Below are 12136 nucleotides of genomic sequence, written 5' to 3' on the forward strand. Positions count from 1 at the left end.
TGACAGCCAAGGCAGCAACAAATCAAATGCCCACCCTATCAACTATACATGTATAAGACGACCCCCACTTTTTAGCATAATTTTTAAAGGAAAAAACCTAGTCTTATACACGGAAAAGTATGGTATATAGCTGCATACTACATTTTAAGCTAACATTTAGTTTGACCCTGAGGATGAACATCTTCTAGATATTGCATCAAATAATTCTATTTTACTTTCCGTCTTGTTGCTTAGGCCCTATTCAGGGTGCCACTCACACCCCAGATTTTATTTAAAAGATACACAGGTTAGGGATTTTAATGTAGTAGCACAGTTTGAATATGATTCCACTGGAAATGAGGATGGTACTAATAATCTCTTCTTTTTAATGCATAAGTCTCTGTTTATTCTAAAAGGCTATTCTAGGATAGCATTGCTAGGTATTTTTCATGCTGTCTTTATGGATGGAACTAGTGCATTTTTATAGGTATAATATTCTGCCCCCCCCCCATTTTTTGCACACTGCCACAATATTTTTAAATGATGTACTGTTTCTTAAAAGGAAAGAAAAAAAGTTGTGTGCATTTGTATAATCTCTGTTCAACCTGTGTGCATTACTTTTGTTTATGGCAACATGACACTTATCAGTTTTCCCTCATTTCTAAAACAGAAAATCCTAAAACAATGGCCAATGAAACAGCACTGACCGAATTTCTCATCTTGGGCTTCTCTGGTCTTCAGGAGCTGCAGCTGTTGCTCTTCTCATTCTTTCTTATCACATACATCTGCACTCTGGTGGGGAACATCTCCATCATTACCATTGCCTGCCTGGACCCTCAGCTTCACACACCCATGTACTTCTTTCTAGGGAACCTCTCTTTTCTGGATATCTGTTATACCAGCACCAATGTCCCTCAGATGCTGGTCCACCTTCTCTCAGAGAAAAAGAGCATCCTATATGTCAATTGTATAACTCAGCTTTATTTCTTTGTCTCATTTGTGGGTACCGAGTGCATCCTGCTGGCTGCCATGGCCTATGACCGCTTTGTAGCTATATGCCATCCTTTGCACTATACAGCCACCATGAAGAAAGGGTTTTGTCTCCAGTTATCCGGAGCCTGTTGGGCAAGTGGTTTTCTCAACTCAGCTGTGCATACCTACTTTACCTTCCAACTACCTTTCTGTGGGGTAAATCAGCTCAATTATTTCTTTTGTGATATCCCTCCCCTTCTGAAGATTTCTTGTGGAGACACTTCCCTCAATGAGATCATTCTTCTTGTCATTGGGGTCTTCATAGGATGGGCCCCATTTGTCTGCATTGTCCTCTCTTATGTCTACATCATTTCCACTATCTTGAAGATACGCTCCACTGAAGGAAGGCTCAAAGCCTTCTCTACCTGTGCCTCACACCTGACCATTGTCCTCTTGTATTATGGGAGTGCCATCTTCACCTATGTCCGTCCAATTTCCACCTACTCTTTAGACAAAGATAGAATCATTTCTGTCATTTATAGCATTGTCACACCCATGCTGAACCCTTTGATCTATACCTTGAGAAACAAAGTTATTAAGAGTGCACTGAAAAAGATATTTATGGGGAAGCTATATTTGAAATGAAAGAATAGTTGCATGCTATCCTAGATGATGATGATGATGATGATGATGATGATGATGATGATGATTAACTTGTTCAGTTGGTTAGGGTATGGTGCTGATAACACCAAGGTTGAAGGTTTCATCCCCATATGGGACAGCTGCATATTCCTGCATTGAAGTGGGTTGGACTCAATTATCCCAAGACCCCCTTCCAACTCTACTGTTCCATGATTATTTGATTCTATGAACATTTAATCTTCACCTATTTATTGCTTGGGATTAACATAAACATAAGTAAGATGGACAATGACTGAATTACCACAGTGGCATTTTAGTCGCATGAAATTAAACATGCTTTCATTTTTCTTTCTCTTTTTCTATCTGGTTTATGTGTATGTGTGTGAGAGAGGGAGAAGTTTTGTGAGAGAAAGGCCTGAGTTTTAATTCTAATATTGTTTTGTTTTTTAAACTCAACTGTAAGATCCTTAATTCTTAAACCTGAATTGGTGCAACTAATTTATTTATTTTTTGCCATATTCATATTTCTTCCAGTACAGGCAGCTATAGATAGCTACAGATCTGGTTGGATTTGCCCACAGCACATTCACAAATCCTGTAGTGTATGGCTTTTGCTTCACAATCTGCTTTCCTACATGAACTTCTTGCTTAACAGATTCTACACAGATACTCCACCTTTTAAAAAGGAAGGTTTAGAAATTATTTTTAAGAATTAGCCCTCTCCAGATTGTTTTGGGGACAGATGCATAGCTCGATGTGTGGCCCTTGGGATGGCTCGAGGCAAATAATACTGATTGGGGGAGAGAGATTGGGGCCCCAGAGCAAATTGGTGGTGTGTCCTTGCACAGCTCTAGTGAAAATGTGAATAATAGGCAAATTGCATACAAAAATGCAGATATTAGGAGAGATGTGCAGCAAAATGATGGCCAATTTTCCAGAATACTTTTTTTAAACAGGGGGGGGGGCAAGAAGGCCAATGTGAAGAAAGATGGCTGCTTGAACTGTCATTCCAGAGAAGCACCAGAATCCTATCTCCCTGAACTGGTAGCTATGGTCCACAGCTCCCTTACTGTAATGTGACATTGTACAGAGGGAATGTCAGTGAAACCAAACATAAACTGAATGACCTTTCCTGTTTGTTTGTTTTCAAGCTATGGGAGAAAGCTAGGTCTAATGAGGGCTTGCAATGAGAGCAGGCCACACCAAGCATGGCTCCTACCTTGACAAACTCTGGTGAAGCTTTAAGGAACAGAGATCTTAATCTCAGGGACTTGTTCACTTCCCATATAAGATATTGTTAAAGAAACATGGGAATATATGGCCTGAACAGCTGGTGGATATCTCACAGAGACAGCTGGAAATGAGCCTTGAATGCAATAAGCAAATTCATCATTTACAATGTAACAACATGGAGATCAGGGAGAAACTGAAAGAGGCTGAGAACTCTGAGTGCAGACAGAAGCTTTACTTGTGTAGATTTCAAAAAGAGGTGAAGCCAGATCTAACTTCCTTCATTGTCACTTGGTTCAAGACACTAATTCATGGCATCCACTTTAATTGTTTTTAATATTGTTTTTAATGCTGGAACCCACAATGGGACCTTAAGGTGAAGGGCAATTAATAATTATAACAATAATAATGATGATGATGATAATGATTTGGAACATATTCACAGCATGGTTGACTCCATTCTCAGAGAAGGAGTGCCCACACATGATGTGGTATTGTGTTTTGCCTGTATTGTGTTTTGCTTGTTATAGGAAAGAAAAAAGAAGCTCCACAACTAACAGGATAGTTCATATGACAACCAGCCATCTGTGGTTCTAAGAAACCCTTAGAAAATGCCATGATCTGAAACCATTTATGGAAAGTTACAAGATGTGGGAATCCAATACCAGTGGGATTTTCCCTTTCAGCTAGTTGTCATGAGAAGCCTAATGCAACTCAATATAGCTAATAGATGTGAGGCTACTGATCTATTGACAGCATTACATCATGAATTATGTCCAGAGGCAGTGCACGATGACCCATGAGTAGACGGAGAAGAAGATGCAGGAGAAATCATAGACACCAGATGGGAAGATGTCTCTGCTTCAAACAAACACGCACAGGCTTGGATCCTCACCCCACTCCCACAAAAATAAGCAAAATAAAATAAACAGTTACATTCCAGGCCCCCACAGAATAAGTGAAATCAATTGAAGTGGGGAGCACCTTCTAAACACCCTTTAAACACCCTGTCTGCCAACCTCTCTTCAATCCATATAAAATATCCATAACTAGAACTGAAGCTCTATGGCCAGCAGGGGGAGTGTGGCTGCTGCTGTTAGGCAGGGAGGTTGAGCAGCATGAACTACGCCCCACTGTGCCTCTGGTCTCTTTGGGGCTTCCTTCGTCCTCACTGATGTCCTCTTCAGACTCTGTGGAGGACCTCCTTGTGAGCCACAAGGACTCTCCAGCTCCTTCTCAGTATTTCTGGGTTTGAATTTAATTATTTACTGGCATATATTGAGAACTTTTTAGGCTATAGTCTTCAGTTGCAATTAAGGGCACTGTGGGCTGCCTGGCAACATTGCAGCAGAAATTAATTGGGGAATAAGTCTCACATGGTTTCTGAATATATTTATATGTGCATGTGTGAGATACTGTACTGGGGTAAGTGTGTGATACCTGCAGCTATTTACCATCCAACATGCAATTGAATTAACTATTTGAAGTGACCAATTTTTCCTTTGATATTTCAATGCACAGTGAGTACAAAATAATACTTCATTTCCAGTGAAAAGTACCTACCAGCTGTAAAAATCAGTGTGCTTCTTTATAGTATGAATTGTAACCTTATTGACTTCAAAATTTACTCCAAGTACAGATTTGTATTGCATGTTCCACTAGAAGGGAATCTGGTCCAGAATTTTGCTGGGTGTTTGGTCCTTGAGCTCTGATGTTATCTATAATCACCTGAATTGTGGTAGTTTTTGTGTTTTAAGAACATGTGTTCCTAGGTATGTCTCTGTGTGTCCTTCCATTATATACAAAACTGACTTGATTAAGATGTTTATGCTAGAAGAAAATAACCGACAGAAAATTGTTTAGGATCTGAATGTTAGTGTATAGGACACACACACACACACACACACACACACACACACACACATTGTTAAGGTTATCTCTTCTAATGCACGCCATGTTAAGACACAAAAGAAACAATAAAAAGGTTACAGCTTTTTACCTTTGCAGATTCAAAGTTAGAAATAGGGAGGCCAGCAGCAGAACATACATAAACACAGGAGGTGTTGTTTGCCTGAGAGATTCAAATTATGTGTGGGGTTTTTAAAAACCTGGAAGCTACATTATAAGAAAAGTTTGGGCTGTAGTGGGTAGCAAGCTGTGCAGGGCTGGACACAGTATCTTAGAAATCTGAAGGGCCAAACCAGATGTTTACTGAATGCAGAGCACATTATTAGGCTATTTGGGTTTCCTTAATGGATTAGATGCATAGGGTAACAATGTGTATTGTGAATGCAGAGCATGGGTAGGGAAGACTGACCTCTTCACTTCCCCATCATGCTCAGAATGGAGATAGCCTCCTCATCCTGTGTGGTTTGGATGATGTGGACTCCCTCACCCCATTAAGGCTCCTAGCAATGGGGAGCAATCTCGATTCCAACTGCAGCAGAGGAGTGAAAAAGAAGAAGAGTTTGGATTTGATATCCCACTTTATCACTACCCTAAGGAGTCTCAAAATGGCTAACATTCTCCTTTCCCTTCTTTCCCCACAACAAACACTCTGTGAGGTGAGTGAGGTTGAGAGACTTCAGAGAAGTGTGACTAGCCCAAGGTCACCCAGCAACTGCATGTGGAGGAGTGGAGACGTGAACCCAGTTCACCAGATTACGAGATTACCGCTTTTAACCACTACACCACGGTGGCTCTCCACTCCCTTCCCTCCCTGTTTCTTCCCTTGTAAGCATAGTCTTCCACTAGATATGGGGAGAAATTCAATTCAGGTCTCATTTAATTTTTAATTTTTTAAAAAATGATATTTATTAAGATTTTCCACCGTAATACAATAAAAAATCGAAAAAGAGAAAAAACAAAAAAAGTTTAAAAACACATACAGTTCACAATCCTTATTTTCTATAACATATTTCCCTGACTTCCCCACACCTCTCCCTCTTGTATTCCAGGTCAGATTGTTGGTTCAACAAGTTCTTATCCCTATTTTTAAACCTTTTTATATTTAGTTCTTTTTTAAAAAAACAACACCAATTTTGCCTTATAGACTTCATATTTATACATCATTGCTTATTCTTTAAACCTTTTTCTAAAGTCGGCCTAAATTCCCTTCCACGATTTCCCCAATTTTCATACAAATATCCAAACAAAATAAAAACAGTACAAGTTAGATTATACACCCTTTGGGTTCCCAAACTCCACCCCCCCTTTTCCCGGTTTCAATCCCCAACAAACGTCCATCAGTCCATCTACTATCAGCCTGGAGACCTCACGTCCGAGGCTCTTAATTCTCTCTCAATTCCTCTCTGCCAGTTTTTTTGATAGTCCTTGGTATTAAGCGCCAAATCTCGGAGAAGCTCTAGACCAATAGGGTCCATGTTTCTTCCAGCCAGACCTCCATACTTAAGTCCAGAGTTGTAACATTTGTAGCCAAAACATCAACTTGGCCTTGTAACTTTCCCAAGAGAACAAAGACTCTGTCCAACTTAGCTTGAATTTCCCCTCCTTCAGCCATTCTTGTAATGTCCCAAAACCCCCTCTAGAGGGATTTTGGTTACTTAGTATTCCTTCCAGTTCAAATCCAAAAGCCAAATTAGTTTGTATCAGTTCTTCCTTATTTTCAACAAAGTATAATCAAATTGTCACAGATATAGCCAGCAGAAGCAGTAGAAACAAAGTTCCCTTTTTCCGTCTTGACAGCTAGTTTGGCAACTGTCAAACTCTTCAGTACCTTTCCAACAGGCTTTCTCGCGGATCACTCCCGGGTCTGAGGGGGGGTGGTACCTCAGCTCAAAATTAGCTCTTATCCTCCAGTACAATTACTTGTAGTGCCAAATCGTGAAATTAGTGTCTTTTGCCCAGTAAAAGAGAAAGAATTCTCACGACCTTAGTTAGCAGGTCCTTGTTTTAGGTTGTTTGCAGGACGGGGAGACGGGCTTCCTGTTTATGCCTTCCCCGATCGTGCCTAATTCAAAAAATATTTCCTTTGCAAATCCAAATTCCGTACTACTCACGGGTTGTTGTTTTGAGGTCCAATTCACAAGAAAAAGTCAGCGCTCTCCGGCCATGGCAGCGCGGCTTCACTCCGCAGGAGAAGCAGTCGACTCTCAGCACCGCGCCACTCACCCCGTCCCCCATTCCGTAGCCTTTAAAAAGGCTCCTTCGCGGGTCGGGGGGGGCACTAATGGTGCCCGCCGAGTCACCAGGTTCACAGGCTTCACCGTCTGTGATTTCTGAGGGTCCCCGCGTCACCGCCGCGGCAAGACCCAACTCCTACGGAGCCGATTCCCTACGGAGCTCGGAGGGAATCCGCCATTAGCTGATGGCACTAACCCAGAAGTCTCAATTCAGGTCTCATTTAAATGCAGATTTACTTCATTCACACTTCATAAAACAGTATGAGAGCTAGAGAACAACCATCCTTTGAAATGCATACTTTTCCGAATTTTGCAATGTGGTTTTTCCATCTAAGTAATATGTAGAAAAATGTGTGCCCTACTATGCATAAAAATGTATAAAATGTATATACAGTGGTACCTCAGGTTACAGACACTTCAGGTTACAGACGCTTCAGGTTACAGACTCTGCTAACCCAGAAATATTACCTCGCATTAAGAACAGAAATTGTGTGGCGGCAATGTGGCAGCAGCGGGAGGCCTCATTACCTAAAGTGGTACCTCAGGTTAAGAACAGTTTCAGGTTAAGAACGGACCTCCAGAATGAATTAAGTTCTTAACCTGAGGTACCACTGTATAGCCAGTAAATATTATTCAAATAATATGGTATATTATGGAAAATTGCTTTGCCAAAATGTGTGTATTAGACAAAACTGCAAACAGATTTGTTTACATTCGGATAAATTCACACAGATATGCTGATTAATTTTCATGAGGATTTTTAAAAATTAAAATATTGGCAAAATGATCTGGAAAAGTGGAGAACTGAACCTTATACTGTGGTACCTCTGGTTAAGTACTTAATTCGTTCCGGAGGTCCGTTCTTAACCTGAAACTTTTTTTTAACCTGAAGCACTTTAGCTAATGGGGCCTCCTGCTGCTGCCGCACCACCAGAGCATGATTTCTGTTCTCATCCTGAAGCAAAGTTCTTAACCCGAGGTACTATTTCTGGGTTAGCGGAGTCTGTAACCTGAAGTGTATGTAACCTGAAGCGCGTGTAACTTGAGGTACCACTGTACTGGAAAATTGAAAAACTGAGAGAAATAAAACAAGATATGAAACTGGATGCTACATATTAAGCTAATGTCTAATATGGCCCCAATGCTCAACGTCTTCTAGACTGCATTAAGTTTTTCTATTTTACTTTCCATCATGTTGCTTAGGACCTATTGTGGGTGCCACTCCTACCACAAAAATCAATTTAGCAAACACCTAGGTTTTAGTGTGGCAACATTCACACTTTGGAATATGCTTCCTTTGGAAATGGGGATGATGTGAATCTATTAAGGCATATCATTAAGGATTTCAAACGAGCTTTTTGTTGGCTATTGGTTCATTCTGGCTTTATAGATGGATCTAGTGTATTTTTACTCATTTATCCTTGAGTTTCCTTTGAATTCCTTTTTTGTGCACTGTCACAATATATTCAAATGGTGTGTAGTTTACTGTTTTAACAAATGAATAAAAAGTTGTGCACATTTACAGAATTTCTGATCAGTCTCTGTTCTTGGGTTCTTCTTATGGTGGCAGGACACTTATCAGATTTTTTTTCTCATTTCCCAAACAGAGAACACCAAAACAATGATCAATGAAACAGCACTGACTGAATTTCTCATCTTGGGCTTCTCTGGTCTTCAGGAGCTGCAGCTGTTGCTCTTCTCATTCTTTCTTATCACATACATCTGCACTCTGGTGGGGAACATCTCCATCATTACCATTGCCTGCCTGGACCCTCAGCTTCACACACCCATGTACTTCTTTCTAGGGAACCTATCTTTTCTGGATATCTGTTATACCAGCACCAATGTCCCTCAGATGCTGGTCCACCTTCTCTCAGAGAAAAAGAGCATCCCATATGCCAGTTGTATAACTCAGCTTTATTTCTTTGCCTCATTTGTGGGTACCGAGTGCATCCTGCTGGCTGCCATGGCCTATGACCGCTTTGTAGCTATATGCCATCCTTTGCACTACACAGCCACCATGAAGAAAGGGTTTTGTCTCCAGTTATCCGGAGCCTGTTGGGCAAGTGGTTTTCTCAACTCAGCTGTGCATACCTACTTTACCTTCCAACTACCTTTCTGTGGGGTAAATCAGCTCAATTATTTCTTTTGTGATATCCCTCCCCTTCTGAAGATTTCTTGTGGAGACACTTCCCTCAATGAGATCATTCTTCTTGTCATTGGGGTCTTCATAGGATGGACCCCATTTGTCTGCATTGTCCTCTCTTATGTCTACATCATATCCACTATCTTGAAGATACGCTCCAGTGAAGGAAGAGTCAAAGCCTTTTCCACCTGTGCCTCACACCTGACCATTGTCCTCTTGTATTATGGGAGTTCCATCTTCACCTACGTCCGTCCAATTTCCACCTACTCTTTAGACAAAGACAGAATTATTTCTGTCATTTACAGCATTGTCACACCCATGCTGAACCCTTTGATTTATACCTTGAGAAACAAAGATATTAAGGGTGCACTGAAAAAGATATTTATGAGGAAGCTGTATTTGAAATGAAAGATGTGTTGTATTTTATTTTAGGTTTGTTTGTTTTTTACTTGAACATTTAGCATTCACCCAATATATTGCTTGTGATTAAAGTAAGCAAGAATAAGAAAAACAGTGACTATGAATTATCACAGTGACATATCATTACCATTGTTTAAAACAGCCAAAAGTTCTAGTTCTCCTTTCATTTATGTTTCTTTATTATATTTTGTTGCAATGGCTGCATTTTCATTCTAAAGCCACTCCCGACCTAAAGGGGGGGGTTGCGGGCTCACGCCCCCGTCTACATTCTCGCGGGGCTGGTGGCAGCCCCGCGGGACTCAGGGATTCCCCAGTCTCATTAGTATTCATCACCCTCGGGCCAGCCAATCAGCTGGCGGTAGGGGCAGGCTTACCTAGGTGCTCTTAAGGTCGGGGCAGCCCTGGCTCGCCCCTTTTCTTCTCTACAGCAGCAGCGGTTTCCCACCCACCCTCCCTCTAGGTTGCATCCGGACTTTGCTATGGGCTTCGGCTGGTCGCCGCAAGGGGCCTTGTAGGAGTTTTTCCATTTGGCTAATTGGCTGTGATTTGAAGCCACTTGGTTTTTTCACCTACCTCGTAGCAAAACGTCACAACTCCTTGGTTTTGGCGGTTAGGCATGGCAGGGGTATTGTTATGCAAATGAGGTCGGGGGAGGAACGCCATCACCTCCCCCTCATCTTGAAGGGTAGTTCGTTAGAGGACTCCGGGGGGCGTCGCCTCATCCGAAACCTACGGAGGCTAGGGCCTAAAGCGCGCTCCCGAGCGGTAACCCCTTGGGGAGCGCCTACGGATGTGCATCTCGGGGGGCTCCCCCTGTTGGTGCTTAACCCTTCCCGGTTAGACCGGATAGCATGTTAGGGCCAATGCCTAAAGCCAATACCACTCTTACCTGTAATCAATAAAGTTGTGGCCATTTTCGCCCATTAACCTTAATTCTGGTGTCCGGTGTCTTTATTTACTCCATCTGTGGGAGGGGGCGGGAATCGCCACGCAATGTTGTTTTTACTTTGAAACTCAACTCCCAGATCTCACATGATCACATTGATCAACCTTTATTGGTGCAACTAATCTGTTTATTTATGCCATATTTTCCTTTCCTCTAACAAACTCTAGACAGAGTTCATGGTTCTTCACATGCACAAATACAGTGTCTTATACAAACAGTGCAACTAGTAACCAACACTTCATTTGTCAATGGTCAAGCAATATTGCAAAATATCTTTCTTATTTTAAAATTTTGACATCTTTGCTCTCCCATAAGTTGGCACTCCTGGTTCCTATACCAGAAATAATGGAAGTAATCAGCTTATTATATGAACATGTGCCTAACAAACAATTTCCTGGGAACACATTGTGTTTGGAAAGCAGGGCTTGTGTGCATAATTACATCTGAATTAACAAGCATAAGATTGTGCTTCATGATTAGGGTTTTAAAGTGAATAAATGTAAACATGATTACATTATTATTATTGCATAGTTAGGATTCCCATTAGTATACAACACTTTGGTTTTCTGGAACCTTGTTCAGAAGACACATAATTAATCACAGGAGACGTTCAGTTCTAGGATATGTTTTCTTAAGCAAAAACAAGATGAAATATTGGGGGGAGGGATTGATGTTCATAAATAAATGCCTCATTGCTGAGATGTATATCATATATGAAGGAAATGGATATAGAACTTCTGTCATGCATGCGCTGAAAATTAAAAAGGCATAGTACATTGCTTTATGGGAAAGAAAAATCACACAGAGAGATACAGGAAGAAGATGCAATGCATCATGCATAAAGAACAACAACTTTTAAAAAACCAGATTCAGGTAGGCAGCCATGTTGGTCTGTTGTAGTAATAGTAAATAACAAGATGAAAGATTTTTTTAAAAAAATTATTAAAAGATGATCCAAAAAGAACTCCCTTAAGAGAATCAAGTCTTTTAAGACATTCTTTAAAAGAATCTTTCAAAAAAAGTTTTTTTAAAAAATAATTCATGTAGCACCTTAAAATCCCTTGCCCTTCCATGTGAAACCAACTGCCATCATTAACTCTTCATCAACAGTTACAAGGTTGTAGCAACCTCTGCTTCAGAGTATCTGAAGAAGTGTGTATACCCAGCTCATAGCTAGAAAGCTTATACTTAGTTGGTCTTTAAGGTGCTACTGGAATATTTTTTTTAAAAAAAACCACTTTTAAAAAAAAGATTTTTTTAAAGACTGTCTTAAAAAAAAAGCCTAGATTCTCTTAAGGGAGTTCTTTTTAGATTATCTTTTAATTTTTTTTAATCTTTCATCTTGTTATTTATTTCAAAAAAACAGTTGCTACTCCATATGCTTCCTGGCCATTCAACAAAACAAGACATTGCTAAACCAGTGAGAAATGATTCTTGACAGGAATACATTAAGTTTACAAATGAAACTAATCATGACAAAATTTCAAAGAAATACAGGGGCATGTTGTTTATGTTTGATGCAACATTAAAACTACATATTCTCTGGATCCCCCTCCTCCATGCAACAATGTTCAGCAGTAGAAAATGATTGTCCTGGAGAGCTCTGGGTAAGTGCTGTCCTAGAAGAGCTATAAATGCCAGCTAACGTTTGAATCTGGG

At 40.5% G+C, this 12136-nt stretch overlaps 2 protein-coding genes across 2 annotated transcripts; both read left to right on the top strand.

The window, feature by feature from the left end:
• Positions 1–663: 663 nt before the first annotated feature.
• LOC128399806 (olfactory receptor 5V1-like) lies at positions 664–1596 on the top strand. Its single transcript, XM_053361574.1, has one exon. It carries the CDS (start codon positions 664–666, stop codon positions 1594–1596), a length of 933 nt encoding a protein of 310 aa, XP_053217549.1.
• A 6989-nt stretch (positions 1597–8585) lies between these two features.
• Positions 8586–9519, top strand: LOC128399728 (olfactory receptor 5V1-like). The gene has a single exon (XM_053361429.1). The coding sequence runs from the start codon at positions 8587–8589 to the stop codon at positions 9517–9519; it is 933 nt and encodes a 310-aa protein (XP_053217404.1). The 5' UTR covers position 8586.
• Positions 9520–12136: the final 2617 nt, after the last annotated feature.

Source organism: Podarcis raffonei, chromosome 13, assembly GCF_027172205.1.
Source record: "Podarcis raffonei isolate rPodRaf1 chromosome 13, rPodRaf1.pri, whole genome shotgun sequence".
Taxonomy (NCBI): domain Eukaryota; kingdom Metazoa; phylum Chordata; class Lepidosauria; order Squamata; family Lacertidae; genus Podarcis; species Podarcis raffonei.